General features: G+C 69.6%; 1 protein-coding gene across 1 annotated transcript in view; it reads right to left on the bottom strand.

The window, feature by feature from the left end:
- Positions 1 to 4: 4 nt before the first annotated feature.
- Positions 5 to 19,081, bottom strand: part of LOC141736748 (ryanodine receptor 1-like) — a gene marked incomplete at its 3' end in the record, with an annotated part of 68,361 nt that continues 49,284 nt past the window's right edge. The window contains 16 exon segments of the mRNA XM_074571313.1: positions 5 to 97; positions 100 to 156; positions 1,622 to 1,757; positions 1,835 to 1,920; positions 1,923 to 1,980; positions 3,225 to 3,285; positions 3,397 to 3,527; positions 3,649 to 3,691; positions 4,978 to 5,108; positions 6,670 to 6,906; positions 7,663 to 7,749; positions 8,039 to 8,204; positions 10,250 to 10,329; positions 11,709 to 13,072; positions 17,486 to 17,567; positions 18,374 to 18,478. Of these exon segments, the coding sequence (XP_074427414.1) occupies positions 5 to 97; positions 100 to 156; positions 1,622 to 1,757; positions 1,835 to 1,920; positions 1,923 to 1,980; positions 3,225 to 3,285; positions 3,397 to 3,527; positions 3,649 to 3,691; positions 4,978 to 5,108; positions 6,670 to 6,906; positions 7,663 to 7,749; positions 8,039 to 8,204; positions 10,250 to 10,329; positions 11,709 to 13,072; positions 17,486 to 17,567; positions 18,374 to 18,478 (2,917 nt within the window).

Raw genomic sequence — 19,081 nt, 5'->3', positions numbered from 1 at the left:
CCCTGGATGATGGCCAGGAGGATGACGATGACGAAGAAGAAGAAGGTGATGTCGAAGACCACCCGGTAGAGCTCGTAATCGTCCCCCGCCGGGTCTCGATCTCGTCCCCGATGCCCCCCCCGGCCCGGACCCCCACTACATGTGGAACAGGTAGCACTGTTTGGGGGGGGGGGGGGGGGGCGGGGGGGGGCGGGTCAGCGACCCACCGGACCCCCCCAGCTGCCCCCCAAGGACTCTATCCCTCCCCAGGGACCCCCCCCAAAACCCTCTAGGAATCCCCCCCCAGAACCATCCCAGATGCCCCCCCCCCAGGGACCTTCTGGACCCCCCCCCGACTGTCCCAGACCCCCCCCCCCCCCCCAAGGACCCCCTAGACACCTCCTGTCCCCCAGGGGATCCCCTAAATGCCCTCAGGACCCCCAGGACCACCCCAGGGACCCCCTAAATGCCCTGAGGACCCCCCCAGGACCACCCCAGGGACCCCCTAGGTTCCCCAGGACCACCCCAGGGACCCCCTAAATGCCCTGAGGACCCGCCCAGGACCCCCCTAGGGACCCCTGGCCACCCCCAGGACCCCTTAGGACCAGCCCACGGAGCCTCCGAATGCCCCCGGGACCACCCCAGGGACCCCCTAGATGCCCCCAAGACCCCTTAGCACCACCCCAGGGAGCGTCTAGATGCCCCCAGGACCCCCAGGACCACCCCAGGGACCCCACGGGTGCCCTCAGGACCCCCAGGACCACCCTAGGGACCCCCTGGCTACCCCCAGGACCCCCTAGGACCAGCTCATGGACCCTCTGGGTGCTCCCAGGAACACCTCAGGGACCCCCTAGATGCCCCCAAGACCCCTTAGGACCACCCAAGGGACCCCCTAGATGCCCCCAGGGACCCCCCGGATGCCCTCAGGACCCTTAGGACCACCCGAGGGACCCCCTAGATGCCCCCAGGGACCCCCCAGATGCCCTCAGGACCCCTCAGAACCACCCCAGGGACCCCTAGATGCCCCCAGGGACCCCCCGGATGCCCTCAGGACCCCTTAGGACCACCCGAGGGACCCCCTAGATGCCCCCAGGGACCCCCCAGATGCCCCCAAGACCCCTTAGGACCATCCCAGGGACCCCCTAGATGCCCCCAGGGACCCCCCGGATGCCCTCAGGACCCCTTAGGACCATCCCAGGGACCCCCTAGATGCCCCCAGGGACCCCCCGGATGCCCTCAGGACCCCTTAGGACCACCCCGGGGACCCCCTCGATGGCCCCAGGGACCCCCGGATGCCCTCAGGACGCCTTAGGACCACCCCACGCACCCCCTAGATGCCCCAGGGACCCCCCGGATGCCCTCAGGACGCCTTAGGACCACCCCAGGCACCCCCTAGATGCCCCCAGGGACCCCCCGGATGCCCTCAGGACCCCTTAGGACCACCCGAGGGACCCCCTAGATGCCCCCAGGGACCCCCCAGATGCCCTCAGGACCCCTCAGAACCACCCCAGGGACCCCCTGATGCCCCCAGGGACCCCCCGGATGCTTCCAGGACCACCCCAGGGACCCCTGTGGATGCTCCCAGGACCACCCCAGGGTGTCCCCCCTCCCCAGACCCGACCCCCCCCCCAACGTCACCCACCCGTCATCATGTCGTCGCACTTCATGTCGGGCTCGTCCTCGTCCTCGCTCTTGTTGTAGAACTTGCGGAAGAAGTTGAAGGCCACCACGGTGTAGAGGTAGACCACCACGGCCAGCAGCCCCACCGTCATGGCCAGCTGGCGAGGGGACAGCGGGGACATCAGCGGGGGCGCCGTCACACCTCCCCCCTCCCCAAAATCCCCCCCCCACCCACCTGCTTGCCGTTGTGGGTGACGGAGGAGAGGATGGTGCGCAGGGTCTTCACCCCCATGGCGATGTCCAGGAGGTGGGAGGCGAAGAGAAGTTGTTGTAGTGGCCCAGCAGGGACATGGCCATGTACCACGTCAGGTACAGGAAGGACTGGGGGGGGGGACAGCGACGGGGAGGGGGGGGTCATCCACGGCCTGGCACCCCCCTCGCTGGGGGTTCCACTCCCTCCCCCCCCACCAAGGAACCTCTCCCCAACCCAGGGACCTCCAGAACCCCTCTAGGGATCTCCTGGGGCCCCGCTGGGCTCCTCAGAACCGTCCTGGAGACCCCCCCAGAGACCCTCTGCCCCCCCAGAGACCTTCTGCCCCCCCCCAGAACCATCCTGGAGACCCCCCCGAGACCTTCTGACCCCCAGAACCATCCTGGAGACTCCCCGAGAGACCTTCTGCCCCCGCTGAGAGACCTTTTGCTCCCCTAAGAACCATCCTGGAGACCCCCCCCAGAGACCTTCTGACCCCCCCCAGAACCATCCTGGAGACCCCCCCCCAGAGACCTTCTGCCCCCCGAGACCTTTTGCCCCCCCAAACCATCCTGGAGACCCCCCAGAAACCTTCTGCCCCCCCCCTGAAACCTTCTGCCTTCCCCAGAGACCTTCTGCCCCCCGAGAACCATCCTGGAGACCCCCCCAGAGACCTTCTGCCCCCCCTGAGCGACCTTCTGCTCCCCTAAGAACCATCCTGGAGACCCCCCCAGAGACCTTCTGCCCCCCGAGACCTTCTGCCCCCCCAGAACCATCCTGGAGACCCCCCCCAGAGACCTTCTGCCCCCTCAAACCATCCTGGAAACCCCCAAGAAACCTTCTGCCTTCCCCAGAGACCATCTGCCCCCGAGAACCATCCTGGAGACCCCCCCAGAGACCTTTCTGACCCCCCAGAGACCTTCTGCCCCCCCCCGAACCATCGTGGAGACCCCCCAAGAGATCTTCTGCCCCCCCCAGAGACCTTCTGCCCCCCCCCGAGACCTTCTGACCCCCCAGAACCATCCTGGAGACCCCCCCAGAGACCTTCTGACCCCCAAACCATCCTGGAGACCCCCCCAGAGACCTTCTGCCCCCCCCCCAACCATCCCAGACCCCCCCAGAGACCTTCTGTCCCCTCCAGACCCCCCCAGAACCATCCCGGCCCCCCCCCCAGTGACATTCTAGAACCCCCTGGTTCTAGAACCCCTGGACCCACCCCCAGAACCATCCCAGATCCCCCCCCGGGACCCCCTGGCCACCCCCGTGTCCCTCAAGGGACACCCCCCACCCTGGGTGGGGTGTGTCCGAGACTCCCCCCCATCACACCCACCCCCCCATCACCCCCCCCCCGCCCCCCGCCCCCCCCCAAACTCACGTTATCGGTGAAGATGACCCCGAACTTCCAGATCTGGTACCTGATGTCGATGGACGTGATCCTGGGGACGGGATGGTGGGGGAAAACCCATGATGGGGGGGGGGGGTAAGGATGCGAAAGGGACCCCCAGAAGGGGGACGAGACCCCCACCCCCCCCCCCCCCGGCACCCACCAGGTGAGGAGGGAGCTGTCGGGGGGGGGTTTCCTCTCCCCCTGCGCCCCGATCTCCAGACTGGCCAGTTCCATGCCCAGCAGCTCCGCGATGCGCTCCCGGCCGTAGATGTCCCCGTATTTCTCCAGCACCTGGCGGGGGGGGGGGGACGGGATGGGGGGGGGGGGACACCCACACACACACACACGCTCCATCAGGCTGCGTTTCCCCACCCCCCCTCCTTGGGGCTGCGGGACCCCCCCCCCCCCTCACCTTCCTCTTGACGAATTTGTCCCAGTAGTTGCTGGGGAAGGACCTGAGGGGACAAGGGGGGGGGGGCGCGGGGGGGGGGGGGGTGTTGAGGGGGGCGGGGGGGGGGGGCGTTGTGCTGTGTGTGTCCCCCCCCCGCCCCCCGCCCCCCGCCCCGCCACCTCCCCCCCAACCTCAGCAGCCACATCTGGCTCGGGGGAGGGAGTTGGGGGGGGGTACGACGCGCGGGGGGGGGACCCACAACTGGTCCCACCCGTCACCCAGGACCACCCCCCCCCCCCCCCCCCACCCCAGGACCCCCATACTGGGCCTTGGCCCACTGCCTGCCCCCCCCCCCCCCGCCTCCGGACCCCCCCCCCCCCGGGAGAGCCCCAGACACCCCCCCCCCCCCCAGGACACCCCATGTCCCCCCCATACTGGGCACTGAGCACCAGCTGGTCCCACTGGCCCCCCCCAGGACCCCCCAGGAGCCCCCCGGACCCCTCCAGGAGCTCCCCAGACCCTCCTGGCCCCCCCCCCCCAGACCCCCTCAGGACACCCCCAGAAGCCCCCCCCCCCCAGCCCCCCCCCAGGACCCCGCTAGGACCCTCCCAGGCCCCCTGTACTGGGAATTGGGCACCAGCTGGTCCCACTGCCCCCCCCCAGGACCCCCCAGGCCCCCTGTACTGGGAATTGGGCACCAGCTGGTCCCACTGCCCCCCCGGACCCCTCCAGACCCCCCCAGGAACCCCCCCAGGACCCCCCCAAACCCTCCAGACCCCCCCAGACCCCCTGTACTGGGAGTTGGGCACCAGCTGGTCCCACTGCCCCCCCGGACCCCTCCAGACCCCCCCCAGAACCCCCCCAGGACCCCCCCAGACCCTCCAGACCCCCCCCAGACCCCCTGTACTGGGAGTTGGGCACCAGCTGGTCCCACTGCCCCCCGGACCCCTCCAGACCCCCCCAGGAACCCCCCCAGGACCCCCCCAACCCTCCAGACCCCCCCAGACCCCCTGTACTGGGAGTTGGGCACCAGCTGGTCCCACTGCCCCCCCGGACCCCTCCAGACCCCCCCAGGAACCCCCCCCAGGACCCCCCCAGACCCCCCCCAGACCCCCTGTACTGGGAGTTGGGCACCAGCCGGTCCCACTGCCCCCCCGGACCCCTCCAGACCCCCCCAGGAACCCCCCCAGGACCCCCCCAAACCCTCCAGACCCCCCCCAGACCCCCTGTACCGGGAGCCGGGCACCAGCTGGTCCCACTGGTCCCCCCTGGACCCCCTGCAGGACCCCCCCAGGGACCCCCCCAGAGCCTCCAGCCCCCCCCCCAGGCCCCCCCCCGGCCCCCCCGTACTGGGCGTTGAGCACCAGCCGGTCCCACTGGCCCTTGACGTCGTCGTCGGGCGGCTGCTCCGTGATGTAGAGCCCCGAGAACTCCAGGCGCCGAGCGACCTCCTTCTCCCGCTTGAAGATCACCAGCGGGATCTGGGGACACGGGGACACGGGGTCAGGGGGGACACGGGGACAGGTGGGGACACGGGGACAGGGGGATGGGGTCAGGCGGGGACACGGGGATGGGGTCAGGTGGGGACACGGGACACGAGGAGGCAGGGACGGGGGCAGGTGGGGACATGGGGACAGGGTCAGGTGGGGACATGGGGACACGGGGTCAGGTGGGGACACGGGGATGCAGGGATGGGGTCAGGTGGGGACACAGGGTCAGGTGGGGACACAGGGATGGGATCAGGTGGGGACACGGGGACACGGGGACAGGTGGGGACACGGGGACAGCCCTGGGGGACAGGGTCAGGTGGGGACACAGGGATGGGGTCAGGTGGGGACATGGGGACACGGGGACAGGTGGGGACACGGGGACATGGGGTCAGGTGGGGACATGGGGATGGGATCAGGTGGGGACACGGGGACACAGGGTCAGGTGGGGACACGGGGACAGCCCTGGGGGACGGGGTCAGGTAGGGACATGGGGACGGGGTCAGGTGGGGACATGGGGACGGGGTCAGGTGGGGACATGGGGACACGGGGACAGGTGGGGACATGGGGACAGGGTCAGGTGGGGACACGGGGACAGCCCTGGGGGACGGGGTCAGGTGGGGACATGGGGACACGGGGACAGGTGGGGACATGGGGACAGGGTCAGGTGGGGACACAGGGATGGGGTCAGGTGGGGACACGAGGATGCGGGGACGGGGTCAGGTGGGGACATGGGGACAACCCTGGGGGATGGGGTCAGATGGGGACACAGGGATGGGGTCAGATGGGGACACGGGGACACGGGGTCAGGTGGGGACATGGGGACGGGGTCAGGTGGGGACATGGGGACACGGGGTCAGGTGGGGACATGGGGATGGGGTCAGGTGGGGACACAGGGATGGGATCAGGTGGGGACATGGGGACGGGGTCAGGTGGGGACACGGGGACGTGGGGTCAGGTGGGGACACGGGGACAGGGGGACAGGGTCAGGTGGGGACACGGGGACAGGGGGTCAGGTGGGGACACGGGGACACAGGGTCAGGTGGGGACACGGGGACGGGGCCAGGTGGGGACACGGGGACACAGGGTCAGGTGGGGACACGGGGACGGGGTCAGGTGGGGACACGGGGACACAGGGTGAGGTGGGGACACGGGGACAGGGGGACAGGGTCAGGTGGGGACACGGGGCCATGGGGTCAGGTGGGGACACGGTGACAACCCTGGGGGACGGGGTCAGGTAGGGACATGGGGACACGGGGTCAGGTGGGGACGCGGGGACAGCCCCGGGGGAGGTGGGGACAGCCTCAGGGACAGACGGCCGATGGCCCAGGGGCGGATGGGCGTGGCCGGGGGGGTGGTGCCAAACGGGGCGGGTGGGCGTGGCCAGGTGGGCGTGTCCAGGGGCGGGGCGGGGCCGGGGCCGGGGTTACCCCGGGCAGAGCCGGGCGCGAAGCGGGGAGGAGGAGGAGGAGGGGGGGGGGGGGCTGGGATGAGGCGGGGCGTGGCCGGGCGTGGCCGGGCGTGGCGGGGCGTGGCCGGGCGTGGCCGGGCGCACCTTGAGGCAGTTGTAGCCGATGATGCAGAGGAAGGCGACGAGGGTGTGGGCCAGGGCCAGCCCCTGCAGCGCCGGCTGCATGTAGCCCGTGCTCTCCTCCAGGAAGTAATAGACCACGCTCTCCTCCTCCTCCTCTTCCTCCCCCCCCCCCGCCACCCCCCCGGAGCCTTCGGCCACCGCCGCCCCCAGCCCCGAGCCCTCCGCCGCCTCCTCCGCGCCCGGGGGGTGCTCCGACACCTGGGGGGGGGAGGTAAAAAATTGGGGGCGAGGAGCCTTGGCGGCACCCACGAACCCCAGCGCTTTGCCGGGGGGGGGGGGGGGGGGGCCGGCGTCTTGGGAGCCTGCCCCCCCCGCCCCCCAAAGGGACCCTCTCTGTGCCAAACACCCCCCCCCCCCCCCCCAAACCAGGAGTCCAGAGTGCCCCACCCCATCCTACACCCCCCTCTATAGGGACCCAGGGGGTCTAGGGTGCCCCCCCCACCCCACCCTAAACCCCCCTCTATGGGGACACAGGGGTCTGGGATGCCCCCCCCACCCCATCCTAAACCCCCCCCTCCATGGGGACCCAGGGGGTCTGGGGTGCCCCCCCCCCCCCCCATCCTAAACCCCCCCCTCCATGGGGACACAGGGGTCTGGGGCCCCCCCCACGCCATCCTAAACCCCCCTCTATGGGGACCCCGGGGGTCTGGGGTGCCCCCCCCACCCCATCCTAAACCCCCCTCTATAGGGACCCAGGGGGTCTGGGGTGCCCCCCCACCCCACCCTAAACCCCCCCTCCATGGAAGGGTTGCCCCCTGGGGTGCCCCCACCTTGTCCCACACCCCCCTCCATGGGGACACAGGGGTCTGGGGTGCCCCCACCTTGTCCCAAACCCCCCCTCCATGGGGAGACAGGGTTCTGGGGCCCCCCCCCACCCCATTCCAAACCCCCCTCTATAGGGACCCGGGGTGCTCCGTCCCCCAGCCCCCCCCCAAGGGCCCCCCCCCCAAAGACCTTGTAGAAGAGGAGGATGAAGTTGATGGCGAAGGCGAGGAAGAGCGCCAGGAACCGCAGGTTGTAGAAGTTCCTGGACAGGTAGTTCTGCGCCGGGGGGGGGGGGTCGGGGGGGGGAGGGGAAGGACAGACGGACACAACGCTCAGGTCGAGGCGGGGGGGGGGGGCGGGACGGGACGGGGACGGGACCACACCCCCCCCCCCCCAAGCACCCACCCAGGGTCCATCCCCATTGATGGGGGCTGGTGGCCGGCTCGCCCGCGGGGATGAAGGTCGCCGTGCTCAGGGAATGGGGGTCCTGCCCCCCCCCCCAACCGAAAAAGCCGTCGTCCGTGTGTGGTCCCCCCCCCCCAACCCCGGCCCCAAAATTCCGTACCAGGAATTTGACCCTCTGGACCTCCAGCTCGGCCCAGAACTCGAAGGCTCCCTCGGCCGGCGGCTCCTTGCGCTCCCGGGGCACCGATTTCCGCCTCTTCTGGGGGGCCACGGGCTCCGGCCCCCCCTCGGCCCCCTCGGCCCCGGCCTTCTCCCCGTTCTCCGTGCTGGGGACGGGGCGGGGGGGGGGGGTGGCCGGGTCAGGGGCGGGGGGCTCCAGCGGGACCACGGACCCACCCCACGGCCGCCCCGTGGAACCATGGCCCACGGAAGGGTCATGGAAGTAGGGCCGTGGACCTGCCCCATGGCGCCAACGGGGCCAGGGACCCACCTACAGCCCCAATGGGGCCATGGACCCGCCCCATAGATCCAACAGGGCCATGGACCCGCCCCACAGCCCCAACAGGGCCATGGAACCATGACCCATGGTCATGGAAGTAGGGCCGTGGACCCACCCCATGGCTCCAATGGGGCCAGGGACCCACCTACAGCCCCAATGGGGCCATGGACCCGCCCCATAGATCCACCGGGGCCAGGGACCCACCTACAGCCCCAATGGGGCCATGGACCCGCCCCATAGATCCAACAGGGCCATGGACCCGCCCCACAGCCCCAACACGGCCATGGAAGCACCCCACAGCCCCATGGAACCATGACCCATGGTCATGGAAGTAGGGCTGTGGACCCACCCCATGGCTCCAATGGGGCCAGGGACCCACCTACAGCCCCAGTGGGGCCATGGAATCACCCCATAGATCCACCGGGGCCAGGGACCCACCTACAGCCCCAGTGGGGCCATGGACCCGCCCCATAGATCCAACAGGGCCATGGACCCGCCCCACAGCCCCAACAGGGCCATGGAACCACCCCACAGCCCCATGGAACCATGACCCATGGTCATGGAAGTAGGGCTGTGGACCCACCCCATGGCTCCAATGGGGCCAGGGACCCACCTACAGCCCCAATGGGGCCATGGACCCGCCCCATAGATCCAACAGGGCCATGGTCCCGCCCCACAGCCCCAACAGGGCCATGGAAGCACCCCACAGCCCCATGGAACCATGACCCATGGTCATGGAAGTAGGGCTGTGGACCCACCCCATGGCTCCAATGGGGCCAGGGACCCACCTACAGCCCCAATGGGGCCATGGACCCGCCCCATAGATCCAACAGGGCCATGGACCCGCCCCACAGCCCCAACAGGGCCATGGAACCACCCCACAGCCCCATGGAACCATGACCCATGGTCATGGAAGTAGGGCTGTGGACCCACCCCATGGCTCCAATGGGGCCAGGGACCCACCTACAGCCCCAGTGGGGCCATGGAATCACCCCATAGATCCACCGGGGCCAGGGACCCACCTACAGCCCCAGTGGGGCCATGGAACCACCCCATAGATCCACCGGGGCCAGGGACCCACCTACAGCCCCAATGGGGCCATGGAACCACCCCATAGATCCAATGAGACCATGGACCCACCCTACAGCCCCAATGGGGCCATGGAACCACCCCATAGAACCAACAGGGCCAGGGACCCACCTACAGCCCCAATGGGACCATGGACCTGCCCCATAGATCCAACGGGGCCAGGGACCCACCTACAGCCCCAATGGGGCCATGGAACCACCCCATAGAACCAACAGGGCCAGGGACCCACCTACAGCCCCAATGGGGCCATGGAACCACCCCATAGCTCCAATGGGACCATGGACCTGCCCCATAGATCCAACGGGGCCATGGACCCACCCTACAGCCCCAATGGGGCCATGGATCTCCCCCATAGCTCCAATGGGACCATGGACCTGCCCCATAGATCCAACGGGGCCATGGACCCACCCTACAGCCCCAATGGGGCCATGGAACCACCCCATAGCTCCAATAGGACCATGAACCTGCCCCATAGATCCAACGGGGCCAGGGACCCACCTACAGCCCCAATGGGGCCATGGAACCACCCCATAGCTCCAATAGGACCATGAACCTGCCCCATAGATCCAACGGGGCCATGGACCCACCCTACAGCCCCAATGGGGCCATGGATCTACCCCATAGCTCCAATAGGACCATGAACCTGCCCCATAGCTCCAAGGGGGCCCCAGACCAAGCCTACAGCCCCGGTGGGGCCACGGAACCACCCCACAGATCCAACAGGACCCTCAACCCACCCCACAGCCCCCGTGGGGCCGTGCCCCCCCCCCCCCCCCCACTCACTCGGCTTTCTCCGTCTCGCCCGCCGGCTCCTCTTCCTTCCGCGCCTCCTCCTCCTCCTCCCCCACCTCCTCCCCGGCCTCCTGTGGGGGGAGCCAGGATCAGGCCCGGGGGGGGGGGTTGGGGGTGGGGAAGACACACTGCCCCCCCCCAATCCCCCCCCCCCCCCCCCCAAAGCCCCGCTCGGGCTGGCCGGGCCCATAGGGAGCAGGGGGTTGGGGACCCCCCACTCTGCTCCCCACTGCTGGGAGGGAGCCCAGAGTCCTGCCCCCCCCCCCCCCAAATAGGGAGCCCCCCCCCGGGACCCCCCCCCCCCGCCAGGGTCTTGCTGCCCCATAGGGGTCCTTCCTCCCCATAGAGACCCCCAGCAGCCTTCTACCCGCCCCCCCCCCCAAGGGAATCCAGGCATCCTTCTACCCCCCCATAGGGACCCCCCCCCAGCATCCTACCCCCCATAGGGGTCCCCTGGGGGTCCTGCCCCCCCCTAGAGACCCCTACCATCCTTCTGCCCCCCCATAGGGACCCCCCCCCCAGCATCCCACCCCCCATAGGGGTCCCCTGGGGTCCTGCCCCCCCCATAGAGACCCCTACCATCCTTCTACCCCCCCATAGGGAACCCCCCCCAGCATCCCACCCCCCATAGGGGTCCCCTGGGGGTCCTGCCCCCCCCATAGAGACCCCTACCATCCTTCTGCCCCCCCATAGGGACCCCCCCCCCAGCATCCTACCCCCCCATAGGGGTCCCCTGGGGTCCTGCCCCCCCCATAGAGACCCCTACCATCCTTCTGCCCCCCCATAGGGACACCCCCCCCCCAAGCATCCTACCCCCCATAGGGGTCCCCTGGGGGTCCTGCCCCCCCATAGAGACCCCTACCATCCTTCTACCCCCCCATAGGGACCCCCCCCCAGCATCCCACCCCCCATAGGGGTCCCCTGGGGTCCTGCCCCCCCCATAGAGACCCCTACCATCCTTCTGCCCCCCCATAGGGACACCCCCCCCCCCAAGCATCCTACCCCCCATAGGGGTCCCCTGGGGTCCTGCCCCCCCCATAGAGACCCCTACCATCCTTCTGCCCCCCCATAGGGACCCCCCCAGCATCCTACCCCCCATAGGGGTCCCCTGGGGTCCTGCCCCCCCCATAGAGACCCCTACTATCCTTCTACCCGCCCCATAGGGACCCCCCCCCCCAAGCATCCTACCCCCCATAGGGGTCCCCTGGGGTCCTGCCCCCCCCATAGAGACCCCTACCATCCTTCTGCCCCCCCATAGGGACCCCCCCAGCATCCTACCCCCCATAGGGGTCCCCTGGGGTCCTGCCCCCCCCATAGAGACCCCTACCATCCTTCTACCCCCCCATAGGGACCCCCCCCCCCAGCATCCTACCCCCCATAGGGGTCCCCTGGGCTCCTGCCCCCCCCCCCCCAGAGACCCCCAGCATCCATAGGGACCCTCCCCGCCTACCCCAATCTTCCTGCGGAGGATGGGGGTGCCCTCGGGGGTGGGGGGCTCGGCGGCGGGGGGCTCCCCGATGTCCCCCAGCCCCCCCGGAGCGTCGGGGGCCGCCAGCCGATAGTGCCCGGGCTCCTTCCGCACCCCGAAACCCGCCACCGGCGCCGCCGCCGCCGTCGTCTCTCCCCTCGCCGCCTCCTCCTCCTCCTCCTCCTCCTCCTCGGGGGGCTGCGGCGAGTGGGGGGCGGGCGGGGGGACGGGGTCTTCGGGACCCCCTTCCTCACCCCCCGCGTCCCCCCCGGCCTCGCCACCCCCCACGGCGTCCTGAGTGGGGTCGGGCATGCTGGCCAAGAGCTCGGCCAGGGCCAGCCGCTGCGCCCCTTCCACTAGCCCCCCGCCGAAAAGTGAGGTCCAGGCCAGTTGCCCCACGGCCCCCAGCACCCCCCAGCCCCCCAGAACCGCCCCCAGCGCGGCCCGGCCGGCGGCCGCCCCCGCCGCCCAAGCCAGCTCCCGAGCGGGCCGCCGGCGCAACCGCCGCAACCGGCGCCGCCACATTTGAGGGGAGCCCAAGAAACGCCGCAACCCCCCGGCCCCCGCCAGCAGCTCCCCGAAAGCTGAGGCGGGTTCGGCGGGGGGCGGGGGGCCGGCGGGGTCGGGGGTTTCCTCTTCTTCCTCCTGCTCCTCGTCCTCCTCTCCTTCGCGGGGGGGTTCCTCCTCGGAGAGGCGCGAGGCGATCTGCATCTCGAAGATGGTGTCCTCGCAGAAGTTGACGAAGAGCTCCATCTTCTCGGCCTCGCCCCCTTCGTTGACCACGTCGAAGATGAACTGGCGCTTGGACTCCTTCACCTGCGGCATCTCCCACTGCGCCTTGTTGGCGGCGCTGATCTCGAAGTAGAGGCGCTCGATCCTCCGAGCCGCCCCCATGATCTCGATCCGCCCCAGGAACGGGCGGAAGTACTCCAAGATGCTGGCCGCCTGCTCCAAGAAGGTGCGGAGGCGTTGGTCGTGGGGCACGTGCTCCGAGAGGTTGGTGAGGAGCACGGCCACGTTGAAACCGATGTCGCGGGCGGGTTCTTGGAAGCGGCCGGCGAAGGCTTCCACGTCGATCATCTCGTTCTCGTCCGCCTCGGAGCAGGAGAGGAGGAACTGGATCTCGGCGGGTTCGTATTGCTTCTGGCTGTCCATCGCCTTCTGGAAGTCCTTCTTGGAGATGAGACCTCGCGGGTCCGAGACGTAGTCGCGGAAGGCGTCCGAGGACACGATGTCCCGCAGCTTCAGGAACATGTCGAAGAACTTGAGGATCATGGTGACGTTGCTGGAGGACTCCACCAGCATGTCCACCATCTGCCGGGCAATGGTCCCGTTCACCACGTTGCCTGTGAAGGAGAAGGAGGTTCCATCAGGTCCGGGGGTGCTGTGGGGCGGCTGGGGACACCCGGGAGAGCACGGGGACAGCCCTGGTGGCAAGGGATGCCCCAAGTGGACACGGACACCTCAAGCGGCGTGGGGCCACCACGGGTGGTGGGGAACACCCTGGAGAGCAAGGGGACACCCTGAGGGACGGGGGACACCTTGGGTGGTCAAGGGACACCTCAAGTGGCATGGGGCCACCACGGGTGGTGGGGAACACCCTGGAGAGCAAGGGGACGCCCCGAGGGACGGGGGACACCTTGGATGGTCAAGGGACACCTTGGATGGTCAAGGGACACCTCAAGCGGCGTGGGGCCACCACGGGTGGTGGGGAACACCCTGGAGAGCAAGGGGACGCCCTGAGGGACAGGGGACCCCTTGGGTGGTCAAGGGACACCTCAAGCGGCGTGGGGCCACCACGGGTGGTGGGGAACACCCTGGAGAGCAAGGGGACACCCTGAGGGACGGCGGACACCCCGGGTGGTCAAGGGACACCCTGGAGAGTGAGGGGACACCTTGGATGGTCAAGGGCCACCTCAAGCGGCGTGGGGCCACCACGGGTGGTGGGGAACACCCTGGAGAGCAAGGGGACGCCCTGAGGGACGGGGGACACCTTGGATGGTCAAGAGACACCTTGGATGGTCAAGGGACACCTCAAGCAGCGTGGAGCCACCACGGGTGGTGGGGAACACCTTGGAGAGCAAGGGGACGCCCCGAGGGACGGGGGACACCTTGGATGGTCAAGGGACACCTTGGATGGTCAAGGGGAACCTCAAGCGGCGTGGGGCCACCACGGGTGGTGGGGAACACCTTGGAGAGCAAGGGGACGCCCTGAGGGACGGTGGACACCCCGGGTGGTCAAGGGACACCTCAAGCGGCGTGGGGCCACCACGGGTGGTGGGGAACACCCTGGAGAGCAAGGGGACGCCCCGAGGGACGGGGGACCCCTTGGGTGGTCAAGGGACACCTTGGATGGTCAAGGGGCACCTCAAGCGGCGTGGAGCCACCACGGGTGGTGGGGAACACCTTGGAGAGCAAGGGGACGCCCTGAGGGACGGTGGACACCCCGGGTGGTCAAGGGACACCTCAAGCGGCGTGGGGCCACCACGGGTGGTGGGGAACACCCTGGAGAGCAAGGGGACGCCCCGAGGGACGGGGGACACCTTGGGTGGTCAAGGGACACCTCAAGTGGCATGGGGCCACCACGGGTGGTGGGGAACACCCTGGAGAGCAAGGGGACGCCCCGAGGGACGGGGGACACCTTGGATGGTCAAGGGACACCTTGGATGGTCAAGGGACACCTCAAGCGGCGTGGGGCCACCACGGGTGGTGGGGAACACCCTGGAGAGCAAGGGGACACCCTGAGGGACGGCGGACACCCCGGGTGGTCAAGGGACACCTCAAGCAGCGTGGGGCCACCACGGGTGGTGGGGAACACCCTGGAGATCAAGGGGACGCCCTGAGGGACAGGGGACCCCTTGGGTGGTCAAGGGACACCTCGGATGGTCAAGGGGCACCTCAAGCGGCGTGGGGCCACCACGGGTGGTGGGGAACACCTTGGAGAGCAAGGGGACACCCTGAGGGACGGGGGACACCTTGGGTGGTCAAGGGACACCTCAAGTGGCGTGGGGCCACCACGGGTGGTGGGGAACACCCTGGAGAGCAAGGGGACACCCTGAGGGACGGCGGACACCCCGGGTGGTCAAGGGACACCCTGGAGAGTGAGGGGACACCTTGGATGGTCAAGGGCCACCTCAAGCGGCGTGGGGCCACCACGGGTGGTGGGGAACACCCTGGAGAGCAAGGGGACGCCCTGAGGGACGGGGGACACCTTGGATGGTCAAGGGGCACCTCAAGCGGCGTGGGGCCACCACGGGTGGTGGGGAACACCCTGGAGAGCAAGGGGACGCCCTGAGGGACAGGGGACCCCTTGGGTGGTCAAGGGACACCTCAAGCGGCGTGGGGCCACCACGGGTGGTGGGGAACACCCTGGAGAGCAAGGGGACGCCCTGAGGGACGGGGGACACCTTGGGTGGTCAAGGGACACCCTGGAGAGTGAGGGGACACCTTGGATGGTCAAGGGCCACCTCAAGCGGCGTGGGGCCACCACGGGTGGTGGGGAACACCCTGGAGAGCAAGGGGACACCCTGAGGGACGGGGGACACCTTGGGTGGTCAAGGGACACCTCAAGCGGCGTGGGGCCACCACGGGTGGTGGGGAACACCCTGGAGAGCAAGGGGACGCCCCAAGGGACGGGGGACACCTTGGGTGGTCAAGGGACACCTTGGATGGTCAAGGGACACCTCAAGCAGCGTGGAGCCACCACGGGTGGTGGGGAACACCTTGGAGAGCAAGGGGACGCCCCGAGGGACGGGGGACACCTTGGATGGTCAAGGGACACCTTGGATGGTCAAGGGGAACCTCAAGCGGCGTGGGGCCACCACGGGTGGTGGGGAACACCCTGGAGAGCAAGGGGACGCCCTGAGGGACGGTGGACACCCCGGGTGGTCAAGGGACACCTCAAGCGGCGTGGGGCCACCACGGGTGGTGGGGAACACCCTGGAGAGCAAGGGGACGCCCCGAGGGACGGGGGACCCCTTGGGTGGTCAAGGGACACCTTGGATGGTCAAGGGGCACCTCAAGCGGCGTGGAGCCACCACGGGTGGTGGGGAACACCTTGGAGAGCAAGGGGACGCCCTGAGGGACGGGGGACACCTTGGGTGGTCAAGGGACACCTCAAGTGGCATGGGGCCACCACGGGTGGTGGGGAACACCCTGGAGAGCAAGGGGACGCCCCGAGGGACGGGGGACACCTTGGATGGTCAAGGGACACCTTGGATGGTCAAGGGACACCTCAAGCGGCGTGGGGCCACCACGGGTGGTGGGGAACACCCTGGAGAGCAAGGGGACGCCCTGAGGGACGGCGGACACCCCGGGTGGTCAAGGGACACCTCAAGCAGCGTGGGGCCACCACGGGTGGTGGGGAACACCCTGGAGATCAAGGGGACGCCCTGAGGGACAGGGGACCCCTTGGGTGGTCAAGGGACACCTCGGATGGTCAAGGGGCACCTCAAGCGGCGTGGAGCCACCACGGGTGGTGGGGAACACCTTGGAGAGCAAGGGGATGCCCTGAGGGACGGGGGACCCCTTGGGTGGTCAAGGGACACCTGAAGTGGCGTGGGGCCACCACGGGTGGTGGGGAACACCTTGGAGATCAAGGGGACGCCCTGAGGGACGGCGGACACCCCGGGTGGTCAAGGGACACCCTGGAGAGTGAGGGGACACCTTGGATGGTCAAGGGGCACCTCAAGTGGTGTGGGGCCACCACGGGTGGTGGGGAACACCCTGGAGAGCAAGGGGACGCCCCGAGGGACGGCGGACACCCCGGGTGGTCAAGGGGCACCCTGGAGAGTGAGGGGACACCTTGGATGGTCAAGGGGCACCTCAAGCGGCATGGGGCCACCACGGGTGGTGGGGAACACCTTGGAGAGCAAGGGGATGCCCTGAGGGACGGGGGACCCCTTGGGTGGTCAAGGGACACCTGAAGTGGCGTGGGGCCACCACGGGTGGTGGGGAACACCTTGGAGATCAAGGGGACGCCCTGAGGGACGGCGGACACCCCGGGTGGTCAAGGGACACCCTGGAGAGTGAGGGGACACCTTGGATGGTCAAGGGGCACCTCAAGTGGTGTGGGGCCACCACGGGTGGTGGGGAACACCCTGGAGAGCAAGGGGACGCCCCGAGGGACGGCGGACACCCCGGGTGGTCAAGGGGCACCCTGGAGAGTGAGGGGACACCTTGGATGGTCAAGGGGCACCTCAAGCGGCATGGGGCCACCACGGGTGGTGGGGAACACCCTGGAGAGCAAGGGGACGCCCTGAGGGACGGGGGACCCCTTGGGTGGTCAAGGGACACCTCAAGTGGCGTGGGGCCACCACGGGTGGTGGGGAACACCTTGGAGAGCAAGGGGACGCCCTGAGGGACAGGGGACCCCTTGGGTGGTCAAGGGACACCTCGGATGGTCAAGGGGCACCTCAAGCGGCGTGGGGCCACCACAGGTGGTGGGGAACACCCTGGAGAGCAAGGGGACACCCTGAGGGACGGCGGACACCCCGGGTGGTCAAGGGACACCTCAAGCAGCGTGGGGCCACCACGGGTGGTGGGGAACACCCTGGAGAGCAAGGGGACGCCCTGAGGGACGGGGGACCCCTTGGGTGGTCAAGGGACACCTCAAGCGGCGTGGGGCCACCACGGGTGGTGGGGAACACCCTGGTGGCAGGGGGACGTTGGGACACCCGTGAGTCGGGGTTGGGTGGTGGGGGGGGGGTGGGACACGGTGGGGGGGGACACACAGAGACACAGAGAGGAGGGGACGTCACCTTCCAGCAGGGAGAGCAGCATCACCACCATGTCCTTCTGCAGGTCCAGCAGCTCCTTCAGCAGCCCGATCTGGCTGGAGTCCTGGGGGGGGGACGACACAGCCCCCGTGAGCCCGAGGTGACCCCCCCCCCCCCTTCCCCCCCCCAACAACGCCGTCACCCCCCGCCCCCCAACAACCCCCCCCCCCCCCTTTACCTGGGGGCACGACCCGCTCCGGCACCGCTCTCGCGCCACGAGAAGACACGGGGTGGGTGGTGGCCCCCCCACCCCACCCCCCACCCCCCAAAAACGCGCACGCAACCCAAGCTTGGGGGGTGGGGGGGGGTGGGGGGGGGGTTGCCATGCTTGGCGAGGGGGGGGGGGATGGTTAGCGAGGCCATGCAGCGGTGGAAAGGGGGGGTGGGACATGGCAGGGGGGTGCTTACGCCCATCCGGGGTCCCGGCGTTTGGCCCATCTGGTGGCAGTTGGGGGGGGGGGGGGGGACACGGGGTAGGGGGTGGGGGGGGGGTTAAGGGGTGGTAGGGGGGGGGTGGTGGGGGGGGGTGGGGGTGGGAAAGGTCCGTCAGAGCCGACTCTCGGGGGTGTCACCGGGGCGTCGCGTCCCGTTCCCCTCCCCTCCCCCCCCCACCCCGCCCCCCCGCCATCATTTCGGGGTGGGGGGTGGGTGTGGGGGGGTGGGGGGGTCCTTAGGGTGTCCCGTGGGGGGGGGGGGATGGGACACGGGGCTGCCGATGCCGCTGGGTTTGTCCCCCAACCCTCCCACCCTTGGGGACAGCAGGGAGGGGGGCAGCGGGTTAGTAAAGGTGGGGGGGGCGTGGGGGGGGGTGTTTCCCAGTGCTCCCAGTGCTCCCAGTGCCCCCCCCCAACCCCCCCCCCCAGCGCCCACCTGGGCCAGTTTCTTCATCATGTGGGCGAAGACGTGGAGGAAGCCCACGACGGCGTCCCAGAGGCGGCTGTGGGCCAGGCTCTGCTGGTTGCCCGTGCAGGGACCCTGCCGGGGGTGGGGGGGGACACAGGCGCCGTGGGCCACGGGACCCCCGGAGACCACCCACCCCCCTCCGGGGACCCTTGGGGAGAGCGGGACCCCTGGGGAGTCCTGGCACCACCGGGGACGCTGGGTGCCCCGGGGACGAGGGGGCTCTTGGGGACTCCAGGGGCTTCGGGGACCTTGGGACGGCCAGGGACCCCCCCCCACCCAGGGACATCGGGACCCCTTGGACACCGGGGTCCTTGGGGACCTCCTGGGGACATTGGGAACCTCGGGGGACCCCCTCGGGGGACCCCCAGGGTCATCAGGGTCCTTGGGGACCTCCTGGGGACATTGGGATCCCTTGGACACCAGGGTCCTTGGGGACCTCCTGGGGACATTGGGACCCCCAGGGTCATCAGGGTCCTTGGGGACCTCCTGGGGACATCGGGATCCCTTGGACACCAGGGTCCTCGGGGACCTCCTGGGGACATTGGGACCCCCAGGGTCATCAGGGTCCTTGGGGACCTCCTAGGAACATCAGGACACCTTGGACACCAGGGTCCTCGGGGACCTCCCGGGGACATTGGGACCCTCACGGTCATCAGGGTCCTTGGGGACCTCCTG

Source organism: Larus michahellis, unplaced genomic scaffold (genome assembly GCF_964199755.1).
Source record: "Larus michahellis unplaced genomic scaffold, bLarMic1.1 SCAFFOLD_362, whole genome shotgun sequence".
NCBI lineage: Eukaryota > Metazoa > Chordata > Aves > Charadriiformes > Laridae > Larus > Larus michahellis.
This window is presented reverse-complemented; position numbering and strand designations above follow the sequence as displayed.